This window comes from Anoplopoma fimbria, chromosome 7, assembly GCF_027596085.1.
Source record: "Anoplopoma fimbria isolate UVic2021 breed Golden Eagle Sablefish chromosome 7, Afim_UVic_2022, whole genome shotgun sequence".
NCBI classification, from domain to species: Eukaryota; Metazoa; Chordata; class Actinopteri; order Perciformes; family Anoplopomatidae; genus Anoplopoma; species Anoplopoma fimbria.
In genome coordinates, this window is record NC_072455.1 from 20,084,933 (window position 1) to 20,108,418 (window position 23,486).

Here is a 23,486-nt window from a genome sequence, read left to right on the forward strand (position 1 = left end):
TATCTAACAACCCTGAACTGCCACCTGTCTTGTGTTCAGCCGTGCCCTTTGAAAAAACACACGCTGCAATTGATTCCTACTCATAAGGAAAGACTGTCATATATATATAATGTGTTATATATAACGGCTCTGTCTTATGAACTAAGACAACTATAAACCTTGATGTTCACACATGCCCACTAAAAGAAAATATCTTTGTTGTTTTTTTATTGTTGTAATATCCCTAAAGAACCATTTGTCCACGTCATGTAATAAGATGAACAATATGTATATATTTTTTCATCCGAAAAAGTGATATTTAACTCCCTAATTCTCAGTTAATTTTACAATACAGGAAGGCGGCATGGAGGTTAAACTAGACATCGTAGCTCTTATTTTGATTCTGGCGCTCAGCACAGCTCTGAATGATTCGTAGAGGTGAATGAGGAGAGACGTGAGTGCCAAAAGCAGCATAAAGAGGTTTCTGGTTGTTGCACAGATCCTCCGTGGCAGCAAGAAACACACCTACACTACACGTGTCAATCCTGTTTCCTGTGTAATGTTTCTAGGGAACCTGTTATTCCAACTTCAAGCTCCCATCCTCCCCCTTTACTCCCCTCCTCTCTCTGCAAAACAGACGCATCCCACCTCCTCTATTAATAATCAATACAGTTTTCTTCATCTTTTCTTCTGTTCATCCCTTTTTCCCCCACTCTGATCCCTGTACTGGGCTCTGTGACAGTTGTTGTGGGCTGCAGACCCCCAGATCAGCTGCTCTTTGAAGTCTCATTTTACAGTCATGTGGCTGTGTGTAAAATTGTGTGTGTGTGTGTGTGTGTTAGCTGGGGGGTGACACTTGGGAAGCAGCATTTGGAATGGGCACATTAGAGCGTAAAGGTGGTAATGGTGGATGTGTATAAACTGTGAGCGTCTGCATGTCAACAACTGAGTTTGAAACAAAGAACAAGAAAGAATTAAATAAAAAGAATCCCAGCTAAATAAAAAAAACCCAGAGAGAGCCCAGAAGAGAACAACGCCAGACCAATGCTCAGTGTTGCACACACACAAACCTACATGCATGGTTTGAGATCTACTGTATGTTTTTGCAGGAATAACAGGACCCTAAATTCTGCTGACGCGTTCCCTGTCCTCACAAATATATATCTAGGTCTCCCACCCCGTAAAAACAAACAATGGTTCTCCAGAGGCGGCCCAGACAACCCAGAACTGTCATAAACGGGGATCCAAGTCCCTGATCAAAGAACTCCCGGCTGCCGCTTGGAGCTCCCCGGTCCTGGAAATGGGGCCTGCCGCCCCGCGTGGCACGGGGGGGGGGGGCTGGCAGCTGGCTCTGACTCTGACAAGTCTGACTGGGACTTCATTCTGTATCACTCTGCATAAAACCCTTCGTTCACCACCGAGACTGACAACTAGAACATGCAATTAAAGATTTAACCAGCCAGATGGGGAGGACATGCGGTACAGATGCATGTGTTTGTGTGTCTCTTCAGTGTGTTGGGGTGTAAATAGTCTGTATCGCCAAGAGTCACAACCCAACCAATTCTCAATCTCATGACAGAGAAAATGCCTCGGGTCAAGATGCTCTGTTTGTAATGTGCCTGTGTGTGGGGGTGTGCGAGTTAGAAAGCAGGAGAGAGAGGAAGAGAGACGGATCAGAGGGAGACAGAACAAAAGAGCTGTGTGTGTGTGTGTGTGTGTGTGTGTGTGTGTGTGTGTGTGTGTGTGTGTGTGTGTGTGTGTGTGTGTGTGTGTGTGTGTGTGCGTACCTGAGCTCCTGTGTGCCTACGTCCCCCTTGGTGTGTGTTGTGTGGTAATGCTTGGGGTCAGTCGGGGTTAAGATGGTGAAATTGCAGCAGGGACAGAGGGCGGCGAGGCCGACGGGAATGAATGAAATCGGCGCCGCATGTACAACACCGCGATAAACACAGAGCCGGCGGCACAAAGGCAGAGAGAGAGTCACTCATTCAACTCAGATCTGGTAATTTCAGCGCGGTTTAGTCTGATTGAGCTCATATTATGCGGCCCTAATATCGCACACAATGCCTCAATGAGCTTTAGAGACCATGACATCTAATTTCACTTGAGCACACAAGGACAAAAAAGTACTCAAGAAAAAAATCTTCTAGACTTTATCAGCAAAACAACTTGTCTAAGGGCAGGGGTCAATACTAAAGTACTCGAGCAATATTTGTGAGAAATTCTCCAATATTGAAAGAAAAAGCGTGGACATGTCGTAGATTAGATAGAGATAAGATAGAAGATAAGAAATATTCTTCTTAACAATATATAACACCAATATTTAAGAATACATTAATGTAAATGTTTTATGGTCTGCAACCTGTCGTAGTTCAGGCAAACAACTCATATGTGCTGCTCACACTCACATGACATACTCTAGTTGTTGTAACATATATCTAACGCACCCTTTGGTAGAGGGCGCCCTATTCAAGATGTCAGCCCTGCCTCCTTTTTCCTGGTGCTGCCACACTGATCACATACAAACTCTGCTGCAAACACTTGCTGCTGCTACTAATTCAACATTTTATAAGGAAGCCTGACTGTTAACACTTTGATTATGTGGCTTTAAAACAGCTTTTAAAGAAAAATAACTGTATTCTTTGCACTACACTACTGCTGCTGCTGGTGTTTTCCTCACTATGTTGGTTTGCTGTTTGTTATTTCTGTGCTCTGGGCGCAGAGGGGACTCCATTTTAAGCCATATGTGGGATTATCCTATGTTTGATGTCCCTCTGTGGAGCTGCAACTAACTGCCTTACTCCACCAAGGTAAGTTCCCACATTTCCTGCATGTGCTAACACATGTGACCATTGGCTCTGTTGTTTTGTGTGCTCGGTGATATCAGAAGTTGGGTTCCTTTTATTACTTTTCTGCAACCCGGCTGTGGGTGATGTAATAGCTTTGCTTGCTGCTAATTTCTGCTACAAACTCTACTGTGTGGGTTTTTTATTAGTATTTATTGTTATTTCGCTTGTGTGTTATGATGTATTTCTGTTTATTTATACAGTGGAAAAATACTAGTTTCACAAAATAAGATTAACTCAATATCCATATACTAGCCTTTTTTGGTGCGTTCAATTCTCTTCATCAGTCGCTGGAGTTTTTTAGGCTGTCAACGAGATAGCACAATTCTGATGATGCAATACTGCACATAGTAGTTTCCACAAACTCTGCTGTACTGAGGTTGATGTTGATTTGTTTGGAGCCTTGATGCTGAATATCAACTATAAATGCACTTTGTTTCATGTGAAACAGAAAGAATTCTGTTTTTAAGTCCTGGTCCTGGAAATAAATTGAATGAATCATTAAGCTGGCTGTGTTTTGCGGTAAAAAGTGTGTTTGTGTGCTTGTTTTGATTAAGTGAGAAAGAGAGAACTAGTTGTGAATGAGAGAGGAAGGAGGGAGCAGAAGAAAACTCAGTCTGGGGAAAGAGATTATGTTCCCTGGAGAACTGTTCTTCTGTCCTACCCATAATGCATTATGTCTCCCTGTGATCTCTCACCTCAATTTCAACCTCTAAAAACTGATCTGTTCCATTTGAATAATTCACCATCAATTCCTCCTCCTGTCTTTTCCCCACTCTTCCCCCCCTATCTTCTCCTTGTGCCTGACTTTTTTTTATTTTTTTTTAAGTGGTCTAAAATTATCTAAAAAAAAAAAAAAAATCATTCAAATGTCAGCTGTAATTATGCATCATGCCATTCTCTCCCTCCGCTCTTGCACAGGTCTTCACATAACTCATTCATAGTCTAATTTTAGCTTCGCATGGACTTTCAGTATTTCCAATATGCCGGTCCAAATTAAGATATTTCTTCTCGTTTGCACTTCAGCTAAGTTGAAGTTGTTTGTGAAGTTGTTTCAAATTTTGGAACAGTTCTTTATGTTTTTTTTATAACCAACCCTACAGGTAACATGAATGAAGTTATTGGCATTTCTGCACCCTAGCTCAACTCAAGCAACTATTCTTTAAAAACTTCACATTTAAAAAAAAAAAAAAAAAAGGAGATAAAACAGGATTCTACATCATATATTTATCAGCCGTCGAGAGAATAAACACAGAAGAAAGGACTTCAAAAGCTGCTGACGTTCCAGTGTCACTTTTCAAATTTGACCATTCAACGACTCGTAAAATGACAAGTCTGCAAGAAAAATGTGATTTCACTCTTATAAGGTAGTTTCACACAGCTATTTCATCTTTAAAAGCAAACAGCCTGGGAACAATCCAGCTTTAATGCCATATCAGAGCCAGAGAGGGATAACTGAAGCAGACACTGATTTAGATGATTTTCCGGACACACAGCGATGTGATAACATCCCAACAGTTAAATAAAATCCTTTACATATTAAACTGAAACCTGTGTGTACCTGCTGCAATACTTACAACAAAACATGGTCCCGCTGAGGTCTTTAGACATTCCTCCAGGAGCTTCATCCTGAGTCTCTGTAGATCTGGACTGTCCCACTCCTCTGGGTCCGCGCCCCAGTACAGGTCCACCACCTGTCAACACACAAACATGGGTCAAGATTTACTGTACTTTCTAATATGTGCAAAAAATGATGATGATGATGATGATGATTTAATGTATTCAGTGTGACTCTTTTTTCTTGCAGAATATTTATCCTACGCTCTGAATGGAGAAGGTTTTCTTGTATTTTTTTTCTTATTCTACTCCAGACAAAGTTCCTATTAAAACAGCCCATTCAACATCATCTACTCTGAAAAAAGAACAAAAACAGTGAAGCAGAGAAGCGCTGTATTTATAGGAAAACCTGATGCCAAGTTTTGGGATTTACAATAGTAAAATAAAACAAAAGCTCAAATGAGGATCAGTAGGCTTCCACTCTAAAATCTTAATTGAACTAATGCCATTCCTGTTTATTCACTGTCTTACACACACATGCATGCACACACCACTCTGAGCATTCGAGCCCAGCATGGAGCAGTGACACATATACACATGAAGCCACAGAGGGTGGTCACCCTCAACACAATTTGTCACAAGGTTTGGCATCTCAGACAATTCCACCTATAAAAACACAGAGAAATGTTCTAAACACACCACGCTGCTGCAGCCGATAGCTGGGGACTAACATGTGGCTTACATGTTAGTCCCCATGTGTGCATCGTGGCATTATTCTTCTCTTCTTCTCATTGATTCTGCTAGTTTGCCTCCCTGATGGTTGTGTGTTTTGAGGAGTAAAAAGTAGCAGGGAGGGGGGGAATTGAGGTGGAGCCAAAGTTATTCGGCAGCCCTGTTCCTTCATGCTCTGATGCTCACAGGACTAGCTAGCTCAAATGAGTTCAGCCTGGCACAATGACTGACACATCCGCAGTGTGGCAGAGAACAGCAGTGACTGGCAGCCCCCTATAAAACCGGATGGCACTGAAATTGAGAGTGTGTGGCTTGACAGTCTGGAAGATATTGTCCTCTCCCATTATTGGTGGAGCAGCAGGAGTGCCGGAGCTCCACCTCAGCTCATCTGCTTGATTGCTGTTGTGTAACTGAGAGCAGCTGTGTTGCTGTGGAGGGAGACGGCTTTCAACTAGCTGCCTCGGGGTGCAACTTACACGTTTCTTCATTAGCAGTTATTCCAGTAGCAACCAACCTTTTTGCCTGTATCGCCTTAAACCAAAGATATGTATACGTGTATCAACGATAGGGTGATTAAACTTCCATTAAAGATAATGAACAAATACTAGAAAGCACAAAAATACATATGTATTTGATTTCCATTCAGATTTGTGTTGCAACCAACCAAACTTGCATTCTTTCGACTGACCAGCAGGGGGCGACTCCTCCGGTTGCAGAAATAAGTCGAATTGTATTGATGTCTATGAGAAAATTACCCTACTTCTCACTCGATTTATTACCCCAGTAAACATTGTAAACATGAGTTTTTGGTCTCAATCACTTCTTTCAAGTTGTCTTCAATACAGAATGTTTATTGAGTAAATGATGGTTCCATTTAGAGTGAAATAGACCATAAAGAGTATGCTTTGGGGCGGGCTTACTATGATTGACAGGTCCATGCCGCTACCAGGGCCATAACTGGAGTCACTACGTCACTCCTCCACTTTCCAATTATGGTAATTTTCGATCCTCGGTTGCTAAAAAAAACCCAACATGGCGACAGCTGTGTTCCAAGATAGTGACGCCGAAGCCCAAAGATATTCAATTTGGTAATTCTTTCCATTATAAATATTTATTCTGATTAGTCAGATGGTGTTGAGAAACTGAGAAAAGTCACACATCCTCACATTTGAGAGGCTAGAACCAGAGAATGTTTGGCATTTCTTGCTTAAATAATCACTAAAAAGACAAATAGATTTTTCAAAGTTGTTGGAGATTTATTTTCCGTAGACAGACCGATTGTTTTGACAGTCTCACCAAGAGGGAGATAAATGGATATGGGGTAAACACTCTATAACTGGGCTGAAAGTTACAAGCCTCTCTCTATTATCTGAACCACCAAAGGCTTTTACTTTGGAAAACAACTCTCCCACTCACACACATATGATAAGCAATCCCTCGCTGAAAAAAACTCATTGCTTGGCACATCAGTCATTGCGTATCAATGTCACTAATCTACTTCCAACTTCCAAAGCACATGTGTGGGAAGGCTGCAATCGGCCCCTTGTTGACGGTGAGCGGATGGGGGGGGGGGATAAGACGAGATGAACCCCCCCCCCCCCCTCTTCTGGGTTCCAACAGGTGATTGAGAGTACGCATGGTAATTAAAAGCTAAATGAAAACATCTATTACCTGTGTGCATGTTAGTAGGGAGGATACACTGATTACATTTGACCCATCACCCGATGCGCTTCACTGGAGTATGGATGTATGGCGTCAGGGGAGAAACAGACGAGGAGTGTGTATCCTAAATAGGCAAGGACACATGAATTAGGTTAAATGTGTGGACGGGGGATTTATTGACTGTTTTTTTAAAAGGAGGCCCAGTTATATGAGGACTCCTGTGGGACTGGCTTTGGCTGGATCTGCTTCACAGTTTCCTTGTGTCTTTTCACCCTCCTCCTCTCTTTTTTCATGCATGCCAACTTCTCCTTTTGTCTTTGCTGCTCCTCTCTCTGATTATGTTCCCTCTCTCCCCCCCCACACTCTTTCTCTCTCTCTTATCAACTAAACTATATAGTAGTGGGGGCGCCGTTGCTTACGTAAGCAGCTTCTACTAAGAAGCTTTCTAATGCCCTTGGAAGGCATTTGCAGATGGCGGGTCAAATGCAGGAGAAACCTTTTTATTTATTTATTGAATGTTAGACTATTAGGCTCTGGGATTATGCCCAAGATGCCGAGGAAGAAAGGGCATGAATTCAGGCGGGAAAAAAGTGGAAACAAACCCCACCAACAGAAAGACTGAGGCAAAAAACACAACAGTAAAAATAGATGCGGTGCCAACATAAATATATCTTAAGCTCTCTACTGCAGGCATTTTTTTTTATTTTTATCAAGAGCATGTAGTAAATCTCTAAGAATGTTTGATGAATACAGCTTTCTTTCGTGCTCAAGGAAAGTGCAGGGTTTAGCGGCAAATCCATGGCCAAATATAACATATTTGCAGTGATATGAAATACATTTAAATATGAGTTTGAAAAAAAACAAAAAACTTATTTCAATATTCTGCCTGCTTTTATAGGAAGTCAAATTTCACTTCCATGAATCTGATAGAGATGATTGAGGTTGCCAGTGATGAGTGCTGAGAGGAAATTTCACATGCATGCCTTCGAGAGAATCTGTCAAGCTCTGACACACCGGGGGTAATTACGGTGCGGCGTTTCAAGCGTTAAGGTTAAGAGCCGGTCAAAGACATGAGGTACGGTAATAAGATCACATGACTCGAGGTGGCTATAATGAGGTTCCAGCAGAGGAGGGGGCAGGCCTTTTTAATAGAACTACTCGGGGAGATGCATTTTTCATGGAAGAAGATTCCTAACTTCAGGGCTGACAGTGCCCTTTAAATGAAAGCACGTTTGGTGTGTTTTAGAGGAGCTTTAGGACCAGCACTCTTAAAGGGGAACTATACCTATTCTCAAAGTTCATAGATGTTATTCCTATTGTCTCTGGAACTGCCCTATAAACATTGATTACATGAGAAAGATGCTATAGATGAGAGCACCAAGGCGAATGCTCAAAGTTCAAAGTATAGAATCCCTTTCTGATGGTAGCCACGACGACATTTTGTTGTCGAAAATGTTGCTATTCCAGCTTTGACAACAGCTGCCTACACTGTAAAAGGAACCCAAAAGGGTCTTCCAGTGTTGGCGAAGCATTTAAGAGATGGAAAGAAAATGTTGCTAGCTGCAGCCAAAGGCTAACGACCGCAGCTACGATTAGCTTTCTGTGCGGCGCATCAGCAGTGATGGCTGCAGTTAGCTGAACGCTAAGCTAAACTATTAGCAACATTTTCTCTCCACCTGTAAAGCGCTTGTTCATTTGTAGCTCGCTTTAGCCCCAAATCATAGTTTGTCATCTCAAAAGTATGTTGGAGCCATACTCCTACGATTCTGGCCTCCCAAAACACAGAAATATGACATCTTCCATGTGTAATTAACTTTAGCCCGCTACGCTGAGGTGATTCGTGTTTGCCTCCAGTCTTTCCTTTGTTTTGCTTCCAGCTAACACTGATATCTAATTATGACATCGGCACCAAAAAGGTCTATATGGGTACTATCTGTTTCAGGACTGAGAACACTACAATAGAATAAAGCTCATTTGGGTAAACAAAAGAGAACCAACATTCTGTTGGTCCACAAATTCCATCCCAGAGCAGCTCTTTTTTAGTTAGTGGAGATCTCCACGCCCGATGGAGGTGCTTGAGAGTTAAATGGGAGCAGACACAACTTGGAAGCTCCACAAACAAATAAGTACACCAGCAAGGAAAAACTAATCACAACACATTTTTGGCTCGCCTGCAGGTGCACACTGCAGTGACCGAGTATAAATCAGCTTCCTTTTGGTTGCAAATTGTAAACATTTGAAAAGCAAACTTCTCTTCAAGGAGACTCGTAGAGTTGCCCTCACGTATAATGATGTCGGAAAGTTCAAGAAAATACCTAAAATTTAATTACTCCCATTTCTCCGCAGCTTATATTGATCAATGAATCTTTATGCTTTGATTGGGCTGTCAGGATACCTACCAGACTTTTTTTTTCAAATTCATGGGAGATAGTTTATATTATAATAGCTTCTACTACATATTCTCATTTCACAGCTGCCCTATAGCTCAACCAATGTGTAAAAGTCTTCTGTTAATTGAAAACGTACATTTTCAAATCACTGAAGAAACTGCATATCCTGGGGCGTACATGCTTTTTTTTTTTTTTGCATCTGACCATTCACACCTTGTACACTCCTGGCGGCATATACTGTAATGGGGTAACCAGTTCCTCGGAGTCCGTTCACTTCTTTAATCACATTCATTGCCTGCAGAATATCACTTGGGTAAAATTACTTTTTTTTTCAGCCGATGAGTTAACTGCACACCACAGAGCAACAACGAGTCTCTTAGTCAACCTGGCCAGTGGGTAAAAGAAGGCTGAACTGAGCTAAGAAGTGTGGGTGAAAAAGTGGAGGTGTTACTAGAAGCCACTTGAAATTAATGAGAATTATTCATCATTTTACAATTACTCATCCCTCAATATACTTACAATATTATCAAATTTAACTACTCTGCATGTTTTGGATAAGAACACTTTGTCACGATTTCATGTTTTCTTTCCCAGGCCTATCTGTCCATCAAGTGTCACAGAAATATGCTCATAATCTCTGAGAGATCCCGCTGACAACAGATAAACTGACAGGGGTGAAAATATAATCATCACGGTGACGGTAATAAGAACGAGTAGCTCTCCCATGAGTTTTACAAATACGGTGTAACTGAAACCTTAGAGGCATTTCATATTTGATTTTTAGATTATCTTTGCTGTGGAGGCAGTTGGCATGCTGATGTGTTTCTGGAGACCGTACGGATAAAACAACCATCTCATAAGTGGACAGTGAATGGAGGTTATGGCCGACTGCCAAGCAGTGAAGGGAACAGACTGAGAGAAGAATGAGAGACACAAACTGAGCAAAATGGCAGCAGGGAAACCGATGGAAGGTTATTGGATACGTCATGCTTTGAAGGGTTTCTCCTGAAGTTTTTCACCTTAGCTATATCAATCTGAAAACACTTCAAAAATGTTTAGTTACACTTCAGATTTCCACCTCTTTAACACCTTTTGTACTATTTTCTTCAGATGGTTAATGTGTGCTTTTAATTAAAAGTATGACCCCGAGAAAAAGCATATTCGTAGAAAAATACTTATATTAATTAGCTATTACATTTTTAAGTGGTTGACATATTCTAAGAGCATTGTGTCTTTTTTGACAAAGATAAATTGACAGATGTATTCCCGCTTTTTTAAAGTGCAAGCATTATTGACTACATGAATTCGCTTCTTTTTTTTTTTCTTCGTCGTGAAATGTCATCTCGCCCCTTATTTCGCCTCCCATCTTGCTTGCCTGTGTTGTGAGTTGTAAAGGACATCGGAGTGACAGCCGTTGAACAGAATCTCACAGCCGTGGTCGGGAAACTTTTATTATAATAAATTGCACATTGTCTGAATGTGTGTTGTGACGGACAGAGAGTATGGCAACCACAAAGTGGTCTGACCGCATTATTTACAGCGCTGCTTAAAACCCAGAGATCCGTTTTAACTCCTGCATGTGGGAAGAAGTGATTGTATTGTAACAAGATGATTTATGAAGAAATGCAAGATGGGTCAAGATAATGAGAACTTGGATTTCAAAACTAGATGAGAAAGTGACAGTCAAGCATGTGCACAGCAATGATAACTGGACTGGGGATTGAGTCTATAACCATGGCTGTAGGTGGAATTAAGCAGCCGCCATAACTGTGGTGCAGTGGTAGCATTTGTTATGGATTTCAGTTCTAGTTACTTCTGTACGATGTCCATGGGAGACCTTGAAGATCTACGGTCTGGTGATGGTGGACTAATATGTCTGCTATCAGCGATTGTTTTTGATGCAATTTTTGTCATTTCATTTGAATGGTCTGCCTCCGAAGAATGAGTGAGAGCACCTGGCAAGGCGCAAAAATGAGGTGAACAGTGGGGAAAAAACAGCATGTAGAGCCATATTTTCACATCTAATTCTATGAATTGAGGGTTTACTTTGAACTTTGAATGTACAAGGCAAAATAAACTTGAATTCAGAAGGTGTACGGTTGTATTTTTCGGTTTCTGCAGGAGTAAAAAAACAAAAAGAAAAGAGAGCTTGTGTAACTCATTACATATCCCAATACATCTGCAATCAACGGTTGTTGGACTGATAGTGTTCAATTGAACATATCTTCTAGCCCTAATGTAACCTAGACAAAATGTAACTTTGCTACGAATACAAGACAAGTTTCTTTTTTAACTATTTTTTTAGCTGCACATCACCAAAACCAGCTTAATGCAATCTGAAAAATCGGACACTAGTTTGGTATCCAGTGCACAGTGACAAACAACAAAAGAGACATAAGTCATACAGGTCGCAGCAGACCACATATGAAAGACCAGTTATATTTTATGTCGCTCAGGAGACTTCCAAGCCACTAAATAAAAATAAAAAAAATCACTTAATACAATGTATTTATAATACATACACACAAAAATGTGAAAAATGGACCCAAACCTGAAGAAAGAGACCCAAACCAACCCAAAGTAAACCTGAAATTAATAAGATCCCATGCAAAATATGGTCCAAAAAAGGAAAAAACTAATTAACAAGCAGCTATGGTTGACAGAGCAGAAATTAATTTCATGTCCCCACTCTCTGCCTCGCGTCAAAACACACTTTTTCTCTTAATATTATTATAATGCAGCATACGTCTCACCTTTGTCTCCAGGTGTGAGACCCGAGATAAGTGTCAATACATCAGGACCTCATTCAATTAAATATAATCTGGAACCCTTAGCTGGGTCCAATTTCAGACGTAAGTGTTCTGAGACTAAATAAAGGGCTAATGACCAACTGAGCTCGGGTAAAGCTGATCCATGTCTTAATAATAACACTACAGGGTTTCCACTGAATGAAGCCGTATTGGAGCAACATCTAGTCTGACACACCAGCAGTAATCTGGTGTGGTTACAGATGTCCTGAAACCTTGTCTGACCCTGATCTTTGTGTGTCTCAGTTTTGTGTAATATAAAAAAAAAGATAAAAAAGGCATCACGCCTGATCCCAGCTGCTGTGCGCTGACTGAATGAGGACGCGGCCCTCGGCCCCCGGGCTGGATTTCAGCACCCTCTTCCTCCCTCCATCCCTCCGTCCCCTCACTCCATCTCCTGCGATCCCTCTCCATCCTCTTAAGGGAGCGCTCTGGATGGAAACTGAGCCAAGTGATGAGGGACCGGGGAGAATTGGGTTTCGTCAGCTTGGCATATGTGTGTCAGTGTGTGCCAGCGGTATGTGTGCGAGAGACGGAGTGTGTGTATGTGTGTGTGTGTGTGTGTGTGTGTGTGAAAGGGGGGAGGCGGGAATATCACATAAATGACAAATCAAAGCAAAAGATGAATGCATCTAGAAAAACTGATCTACTCGGGTTATAACGTACGTAAACAACATACACGACTTGTTATCAATCCCAAGAAATCTTTGGTTTTAGCCAAGGTGCCAACTCTCACTTTGCGTGGGTGGGGATGAGGAGTGTGTGTGTGTGTGTGTGGGGGGGGGGGGGGGGGGGGGGGTTCGGATAAGAGGAGGAGGGAGAGTAAGTGAGTCACAGTATAAACTCCCAGGCCCTCTGCATAATCATTCCAGCTCACGCTTCGTCACAGCGAGCTGAATCACCAGACGGACACGTGGCCACAGATACCGGAGCCAAAACGTCTCCGCCTGGCTCCCCCTCTGCATTATCTTGCACTTCTCCGTCCCACGCAGACATTTGAGAGATTCAGCAGCGGTTGTTAGATCTTTCTGTCTGGCTACCACGTCTTTGACCCTTTGACTTTTATGTAGTTTGAGCTATTCGTGGAATGATAAATGACTCCTCCCATTCAGTGACTGGCTTGTTTCCTCAACCAAACCGTTTCAGCGGATGTTTGTGAAACAACAGTAACAATAGAATAAAAAAAAAGAGCTGAATGTTACCAAATTGTATCTACCCAGTCGTAGTCATATTGCTGCTGCTAGAGCATCAAAGTCAAGTAAAAAGCGGACTGATACAGTCAACTTGTGCACAGAAATATTAATGTATTTCTCAAATCAACCTTTAGATGTAAAATAACCGTCATCACACAGGACCTTTAACTACTCCTTCTCAGCTCATTCCACGTCCTCCAATCAGGCCAACATTATAAGAACCCTCTGTCTAGATTAATATATTCAAAAACTGATTCAATCTGACTGCCATTAGGACTTGAGTATTCAAACACAGTGACATTTTTGCACATTGCTAATGCCTGTTTGTGTGTTTTACCATATGTGTAATGTGGATTTTTGCCTTTTGTAATGGACGGTAAAGTAATTCTTTATATTCACAATTTGTGACACGAATGTCAACAACAGCTTAAGCCTGGGGGAAATTAGTGGTTTTACTTTCTCTCGAAGCTTTCTAACTCAAATCATATGGTAATAATCTAATAACGTGATACTGTAAGAACCAGTTTATAATCAGAATCATTGAAAGCTGAACCCAAACTCTGTTCAGGACTGGATAAGCCCTGTGCATATGTGGGAGGTGTTCTAAACACTATTGTATTAAGTCGTGTTACAACACCTTTCTGAAGCTCTGTGCTCGGAGCTGTTTATGATCCAAACATTCTTAGCATGTAATGAGAATTAGCCATGGACACCCTGCTGACTCCAGCTTTGCAAAACAATCCAGGGGTCTCTGACGTCCCCTCATCGCAAGAAATCTCCTCTGTTCCTTCCAGGAACAATCTATGGCACAAATCTCTCCCTGACTCGAGGGCTCCCCTGCTTTTGTTAAACAAACAAACCTTTGATATCCATCTTTCCGTGTACAGTGATGCCGATTTGCAATGCAAATGATCTTGATTAGTGGACACCACGGGGAGAATGCTGCAATTCTATGACAACAACAAAGGGAAGGCCCTTGCTTCATGCTTCCTTATCCACTGCTAGATTTGTGCCAGCCTTCGCTGATGGAAGCCTTATCTTCGCTGGCCTTCTGTCCGCTTAAAGGGACAGAGACCTCTGCGTGCTGCTTCGGGGCCCCTCCAGGCGCTGTGTAAGCCACGGAGTGGATTTGGAGCCACTTAACAGTCAGTATCGGCAAACTAGAGATGGAAGGAATGTAAATCGAAGGAAAGATCTAGGTGGAAAAAGGGGAATGCAGTCGGTTACCTGGAATTCAATCCCATAGTTCTCCCTGCAGAAGTCCCGTAGTTTGGGGTAGACGTGCTCTTTTAGTGCGTTCCTCTCCGCCTCTGTGTCTGCAGACAAAAAGAAAAGAGGACATGTTCAACGAACTAAGTACCAAAAAAGCAAACGTGTGTATGTGCATACAGAGCTAGAGTGTACATACAACTAGCTTAGCTTAGCATAACATAGAGACGAGACGTAGGGCTCGTCACGCTGTCTCGGAATTCAGAGCATATCTATTGCCTCTACAAGGTTCTCAAACAGGGCGACGGATTAGCTGGCGGCTCGCAGCTAACGGTGATAACAGTGGGAACGGCGCACACAACTGCAACAGTGCTGCCATGACGACGCCATCTGTTGTGATGCCGTTATCAGCTGATAACACTGCGTCACAGTCACACTCACACTCACATGCACTAACATGAGCTAAATGGCAGGCACAGCTCGCACGGCCATGTAAACAAAGCATAGATTTGATTACAACTCAGGAGGAGAGTGACGGCATTCTCTGCTCAAGTTCGACATTACTCCACTATATCTTTACATGCTGGTACATTAATGCTCTGAATATCATAGAGAAGATAGATACACAGGTGTACAAATAAACCAACTACTACGGATATTCTCACGTACTTCTCTGAAAGTTTGCAAATAATTGTATTCTTGTATCTTATTTTTAGAGGCCCTTTTGTCCAGTTTGAAAGCAGAAAAAGAAATACCACATATCAACCTTTTTACACACAATTATTCAACAGGGGGTGTATCCTAATTGGACAGCTGGGACAGCAGGTGAATAAAGAGTCATTTTTCTAATTGATCAACTATTCACCTTTTAATATAACAATATTAATGTCAGCCCCATATCAGTGTTTATGTAGATACATTTTGCAACCCCTTTTTTGTACCCATTAAAAATATAATCACCTAGAAGGGCTGCATTCAGCAGCAGTCCCGACACACACTGTTGAAGAATGTTGGATTATGCAGCATTACAAAGGCAGTGATCATATTGGACAGTCGCCGTGTCACAGAGTGAGCGCCCACGGCTTCTTGTTGTGTCCCACTTTCCTTTCCTCCTGTCCTCTCCTTTTTCACTGTCTTCCAAATGGTTACTGTAATGCATTTGGACAGGCCCAGCCTCTTTCTCCCTCTCTTTTTTCTGAAGGGTGTGGACGGATAGTTAAAAACAGAACATGCCCGACAGAGAGAGAGAGAGAGAAGAGAGAGAGAGAGAAAGAGAGAGCCCCGTATGACCAAGAAGCTGCCTGGCGCGCACGCACAAGGAACACACATGGTGGACGCCGCGCAAACATTCCCTCAGCCGCTAACCGTGTCATACGCAGCGTGAGCAGAAGAGCCCCGCAAATTTAGTCTGACGAGTCTCTCTCTCTCTCTCTCTCTCTCTCTCTCGTCTATCTTTAGCAAAGGCTTTGGGCCCTGACCGTACATATATCCACCCACAGCAACCCCAGCGAAATGTCAAATCAAAACTCCACGGCTGTGATAGTATGCAAATAAAAGAAATCAGTGGAGCGCTCATCTAATTCCATCGGCTGCATTACAGTTAATTACACAACATCTCACAGTGACGTGGGTGACATCGTAGTGTACGCCACTTTGATTTAACCTGCTTGGAAAGTGCTGAAAGTAGGCAGTGCAATGCAAACCTGCATGTTGCTGTTGTGTCTCGATGTGACCTGACTGACTAAACTGCTGTTGTTGTTTGTATTGTGCTGATAACGGCAAGATGCCTCTTCCTCTCTCTCTCTCTCTCTGTTTCTTTCTTTTTTTATTTTTGTGGGATGATGATGAGTTATGGCAGCCTGACGTATGTGTGTGTCTTTGGTGTACCCACCCACATGCTAAGGAACAAAGACTGGGGTTTCTTTTTTGTATTCGCCCTCTTCCTCGCTGTGTGTGTCCCTCCCTCCGATTTTCCAATCTGTTTATTTCAATAGTGCCGACCAATCTATCTTTTCCTTTTCAGATTTGTCCTGTCAGCTCTTTGTTTTTGTCTTTCACACTTCCTATTATTTTCTCTCCTCCTCCCTCATCCTTTGGAGAACACATGGGATGTAGATTTAACATAGAAATAAAGTCGAATGTTGTTTCTTTATGTCCCTTCCTTCTTTCCTTTATACTCAACACAAAGGCTGCTGCTAACATTTCTTTTCATTTTCCGTTCATTGTTTAGTCATTAAAAGTGAAACATTCCCATTAGAATTTCCCAGCTTCCAAGATGACTTCTCCATAATCCAACCAACATTCCAAACCCAAATATATCCAGTTAACAGTGCAATGAATCCTCTAATTTGAAAAACTACAACCAGATATTTGGCACTTTTTGCATGATGAATGATTTAAACCACTGAAAAAACCCTATCTCAGCAGTTCTCATTACTGCAGTAGCAATTGATAACAAACCAAAAAGCTAAACCAAATGCTGACATTGCTCCAGCTGGTCCTTCATTCCTCTAGATAGCGGTCATCATCAACTGTCTCATCAACGAGGCTTTGACAAAGCAATCAGTGTGCTCTCCTCAAGATACAACACTCCAGAGGCTCTTGGTATGCACAACAGCTCAGAGATCTCTGATTAAAAGAGAGGGAGAAGTCGGCAAGACAAGTGTCTCAGCAAATAGAACAAAGCTGTGACACGGTGGTCATTCACATTGACATGGATGCTACAGTGTTTGTGTGTATCTGAGGTGCTTAAAGGGTTGGTTCATCAGATCCAGATAAAATGGGACTCTGAGATTTCTGCATTGAGAAACTGTGTCTTTTTTTGTTGGATAATCCTAACAAACGAAGGCAAACCGTTTTAGCACATTAGCTCGAGTGTCGATATTCATTACTGATATCTGCAACATCCTCTTGAAAGATATTTGTAATTACAATATGATTGTCTAGAGTATAGTTTTGTGCAGCATGGATGTTAATAGTTCATGTATCCATTTTACAGACTGAACAATCTAAAGTTATCGAAAAACAGATCAATCGATAATAATCTTTTGTTGCAGTCGTAGTTCAGATTCAGCCCCTAACCGGCAGCATGTCATATTCTCTCTCTCACTTGTCTTGTCGAATGAAGCGTCTCATCACTGCATATTTTAACAGAAGAGCATGAAGTCATCTTTAAACTAAGTATCCAATTGATCAGAGTAGTCCACACAAGACCAAAATATAGAAAGCAAAGCTCTTTCTTTTTCAGTTTACGCAGAGCTGTAGCTCCAAAAACGTAAAGTTCATGTCGTTCAGTGTGCCACACAAACTCCCTTATGTGCAGATCTGTAGCTGAACCGCAATTATGCAAAAGCACAGTCAGTGAGCAAATCGATACCGAATGACCTGGAAGATGCTAAAGGCAAATTGTTGCTGTGTAAATCAGCCATCCATAAAGGCCAGATGTTCCTGCATTTCCTGAGCACAGGGAGAGCCTCGTGTTGTATCTGAGTACCACTGAATCACGGTGAGGGAAATCCACTGGAGGTTTCTGTGCCATCATCCACACTTGATGTTAAGTATCGAGGGAAAAAAAACAATTTACAGTAAATCATGGTGATATGGGACTGTAACAGTGATGGGGACTTCCCTGTTTCTGTGCCAGTAACCTACATTGTGTATGATTGAATATACATAGAGTGTTTGTTTGAAGAACCAGTGTTACTCTACCCGACGTAATGATATAACAAGTCCATTGGGTAACATCTGTGCTGGCAGCTGTTGCCTTGGAAGCCACTGGTTGGGCTTTCATGTCTTCATACCGGGGAACACGCTACACATTTTTACAGCCCAATTATAGCGAGCCATGATGACTGATTGTCAAGATCGTGGAGACTCTGTAACCATGGAGACCTCGTGTTATCTTGTAGATTGAAAATTCAAATCTCTTGCCTCCTGACTTAATCTCAGACTAGTAAAATGGTACAATAAAACATGATTATATCAAACAAGTTAGATTATGCACAATGATATCGGCGCGTCATTGGTATCGGCAGATAAAGGCTTTAAAATGAAATATTGGCATCGGCCAGGAATGAATATTTCTCTTTGATATGGCTTATATGTAAGGATGGGAACCGAAACCCGGTATTATAGATTCGAGGGCTAAATAATAAAGCACGGAGGAGGCTATAAATAAGCTACAACGTTATCAGTTATTTTATCAGTACTTTTTTCAAATGTTCTCTCACGCTGCAGCATCTCCTCTGCTCTCTGTGTCGGGCTGACCTCCTCGACATACGCACACAAACACACACCCGCACGCAGAGAAGTAGTCAACCACTGAACCTGGTGAAGTGAAGATTACTTGAAGAGACGAAAACTACACTCTTTAAAGCAAATACTTATTCAATACAACTCTACAACAAGAAGAAAGTTGTTGTAAACATGACACAGATATTTCAGTGTGCTCCGTCCGCAGTTTCTCACGCACCGTCGCTATGTTTTACAAAAGCGCAGCACACTCGGTGATAGAGCGGGTCGTCCTTCATATCAGAGGATCGGCAGTTCGATCCCTGGCTCCTCCAGTCCAAGTCCAAGACACTTGCTCCCGAATGCTGAGCCTACGGTGTGCGAATGTTGGTGTGAATGGGTTAGTTGGTCCTCATGGGCTTTCATGGTAGCCCCTGCATTTGCTATGATAACAATCAAAGCACACTTGCTTGGCCAGTAGTGAGTTGTTGTTGTTGTTACAGATGATAGATGACGTGGATTGTTAAACTGCTTTGAGTGGGCGGAAGACTAGAAAAGGAGCTATACAAGTAGAAGTCCAGTTCCCATCCATTTAACTGTTTAGCTTAGTTTGCCACATATTCTTGTAAATGTAGCTGCTGGTGGAGACAAGACTGCCCCTCCCCCCTCCACCAATGGTACCTCCAGGCAGTGAATCTCATCAGCAGAGAGAGGAGGACAGCGGACAGGATGAAGGACTGGTATTGACTGGTGTCTTCTTCATTCTCTCTAGATTTCACTCAGGAATATTACTTCTTCTATTAATGACATTTTAGATTTGTTTCCAGTGAGGGACTTTTCTGTTGTGAACATTTCTGTTGCTGCTCTGTAAACGTTACATAAAAATGGATATGGCATTTTATTTTCTAATCCTCAGTACAACTTTTTAATCACGAAAAACTGTCGTTTTCAGGATGATAAATCTTTGCACGCACTGAGTTATTTCTGTCAGTGTCCTTGATATGGCGGGATCTCAAGAAGTGAAGAGAATTCGTACTGTATTCCAAGGAGAGTTAAAGTGTGGGAGATGTGTTAAATATTCATGTGATTTCTGAAGTGAAGTTGTTACCGCTCAGCTTTGGGACATTCAGCAACATATTCTTTCATTTAACATTTCAAAAAAGCCTGACAATGGAATCTAAAAAAAATTGAATTTGTAAGTCCATGAATATTCAAAATTCGAAGTAAAAGATATAATGATCTATGCCGATGAAACCTTTGATGTAAGGAAGACATTGAATGAAACATTTATTGGGAGATACTGATAAGATTGTGTTCATTTTCAATCTCAGTTATCAGCTTCAAGCCTCCAAATTGTCCCCAGTAGAGCCCTTGATGTGCACATAAAATAAAATTCCCATTAGTTATAAACCACTTGCAGACCACACTGGCTTTCTCGAGGTTAATTATGTTGGTTATAAGTGGATAAGCACAATGTAATATCATTCAGGTGTATCCAGCAGGCTGCTGGCTATCATTGCCATCATTCCCTGATGAGACTTTTTTTTTTACAGCATGTTCCATGAAATGGTTCAAACACCCAGGGAGTTGTGTGAGTGCGTGAGGGCAACTGCTGAAATTGTCAAAACGACGTCCTGGGGGTGCAGAATTGTTGCCCAGCACTCTGGGAAAACTCTGAGAGAGGTCACTAAAAGCTGCTGCCAAATTTGTCAGAGTGAGAATTCTCTCTCCCTTCAGAGGAAGAGCGGGGGGGAGAGAATAAACTACTAAACACGCCATAAACCTGAAATGCTGCAGAATCGGGCCGGGCTCTCCCCAAAGAAATCTGGAACTCACCAGATCCTGAAAAAGCAATTTATTAAACAAAAGCCACCCCTGGCACAGTATTTCCGCCCGTTCTCTCTCCCTCTGTCCTCCTTGCCAGCCCTCCCACTCTCTCCATTGTTCTCTTTCACCAGACTCAATTCAAAAAAAGTGGATGATTACCGAGAGAGAGAGAGAGAGAGAGAGATATTCTTAAAGTAAAGAGACCGTCGAATTACGGAAATCTGATCTTAAAAGCAACAACACAAACTGTAAAAGGATAAATAGAGTAAATTGAAACAGTGGGAATAATTGTGGGGGTGAATTGGGATGTAATTAGTGGTATCCGTGGTGACATGCTTTCGCCTTGATGATGGTGCGTTGGACGGGTAGATGATTTTATGCATTGCGTCCCTAAGGCCTCGTCCTTTTATCAACTTTAAACAGCTTAAGTGAGAGCTTGCATACAAATAGCTGCCTATTGCACACAACCCAAGCCAGAGCCCCTGAGGTGACTACAGCAAGGTAATGGAGTTGTTCTGATTATATGGGTCTCTACGACTGAACACACACACACACACACACACACACACATATTGACAGAGAAGACAGGCTGCATAATGCACTGAGCGGTACACACAAAACAAAAAATAAATCATGTTAGGCTTTTCTCTGGTTTGTTGCTGCCGTCTTTCTGCTGGCATGAGCAGATAGTGGGGTTTTTAATTGATCGACTGTGGCCACACACACACACACACACACACACACACACACACACACACACACACACACACACACACACACACACACACACACACACACACACACACACACACACACACACACACACACACACACAGATTCACCCACCTGAGTCAGGAACTAAAGTGTTTCATTAAGATCAGGGAAGGAGGATGTAGATCCACTGAAATTAGTAGTTTAGTTTACATTTTGGCAGACACTCTGGAGTGCTTATAAACCGAACGTTATCAGGACAATTTCCGCTCTGAATAGTTTGACGCAACAATCCTGAATTGAAACTTTTTCAATATTCATTTTTTCTGCTCAGAGAGCTACACAGCTGGACACACAAACACAGAGACACACACACACACACACACACACACACACACACACACACACACACACACACACACACACACACACACACACACACACACACACACACACACACACACCGGGCCCAGACATCCTGCCTGTGCAGAGCTTAGCGGGTCGTCTCACGATCTGCAGCGATAGTTTCGGCGTCTGTCTGGTCTATTTTTTTTCTGCAAGCCTATTCAATAATAACCATAATGATGGAAGAGAATAAAGAGAAAAGGGGTTTGAGACTTAAGATCAGCTGTAAACGGCAGGTTTTTGTGCAGCTCTGTGTTGCCCTGGACAGTTAGGAAACGGTTTCATGGACGTAATTAAAAAAAATAGATATTCTAATAGTTCGAACCAATGTAGTTTTTAGGAAGGAATACTCGAACGTCATGTTTGGCCAATTTCGACAGCCGACAAACACAGACACAGAGTAGCAGAATCACTCGACTGGCGCAGAAAACGTGTCAAACACAGGACTTTCACCCAGGAGACCGCTGTTCGTGTTCTGTGCATAATTAAAAGTAATCCTTCACATACTATCCCGTGACTTGTTAGACAGATGACTTGTTCGTCACTCGCTTGCATTGCCAGTTGTTGGTCTGTGAAGGTAACATCAACCATGTTGAGCGGTTTCGATGCCTAAACCTAAACTTTCTAGGAAGACCGAAGGTTATTTGGAAAAGACACTTTGCATGAAACTGACACGCCGTCCCTGTATTTTCCAAAACCGATGCTAGAGGGGTTCATAGAAAGTCAAAGCTAAGGGCGGCTGACCAATAGCCAATATTTTCGAGTTGGGAGTGAGAATGTGTCGCCTTTAGTGAAATCTAAATCAAAATGTTTGACTGAAATGCCAAAAGGGGGATGCTAAAGCAGAGACGGGCTCTCTTCTTGTTAATGAACCATCAGAATGGGAATTGTATCCATTGGGGCCATGCTATTGATTGCTTGTCTGATTTGATCACATTATACACGTACAGTAAGGTGAATGCTAATAAATAAGTGCATGGACAGCCCCCTCTAGTGAACATGGAGAAACAGGTTCTTCAGCAGGACTGAGGGCAGACCTGGGTCACAGTTGTGAGTAACGATATATTACTTCATGTGCATGTTGACACAGAAGGTAGGTTTTACGGCACAACAACATTTTGCAAGTGTGGGGAAGTTTTTTTGCAAAACAATTTAAATGTGTTCAGTAATTGATGACAGCTACAACTAGAATACCGTAACGGAGTAAAATCACCTGAAAGCTCAGAAAAGATCTAAAGAAATGCAAAGAATACCTTAATGCAAATGTGATTTGACCAAAGCAGGGGAATCAGCCGTGTGTATGCACCACTGCTGAGGCAAGACACTGTGTGTACGGCTTCATTAAGAAAATATGGCACTGGACACCAGCACCTCGCTTCACTGGAAACAACAGCGCAAAATGAGGTCTTTTCACAGCTCCGGCTGAGATGTGTGTCTTTCCATTGGTGCCGACGGTGTGAAAAGAACTACTTGGAATAGCCCCCCCCTCATCCTTTTTCCATCCATGTGTAGAACGGAGTGTTAAATTTGTGCTGTGGCGGGGTGGTCTGAATGACTGACTCAGCTACAGGTGGATAAACAGTGTCCCGCCTATCTACTGCAGGCCATAACGGTGCAATAATCTGAGGTTAATTCGTTCTTTTTGGGTTCATAGCAATTTTCTCAGTGAGGGCAAGCGAATGACAGTGATCTATCGACAAACACAACCTTCCTTTTTTTTAATTCTGGCATGCCCTCTCTCTCTCTCTCTCTCTCTCTCTCTCCTCTCTCTCTCATAGCCTACTCTACTTCCCTTGCCTTGTTTACTCCAGTTTTACTGAGCCTATTTTTACCCCCTTTGCCCAGAGGGCATATTCAAATACAGCTGAAAATGGGTGTCTACCTCACGACCCAACCGTCTTGCACTCTGCTCACACCATGCACTCTATGTCAAAAGCAATC

General features: G+C 42.2%; 1 protein-coding gene across 1 annotated transcript in view; it reads right to left on the reverse strand.

Moving 5' to 3' along the window:
- LOC129093750 (NACHT and WD repeat domain-containing protein 2) overlaps positions 1-23,486 on the reverse strand; it is a 44,535-nt gene that overhangs the window by 17,306 nt on the left and 3,743 nt on the right. Inside the window, 2 exon segments of the mRNA XM_054601865.1 lie at positions 4,400-4,516; positions 14,391-14,479. Of these exon segments, the coding sequence (XP_054457840.1) occupies positions 4,400-4,516; positions 14,391-14,479 (206 nt within the window).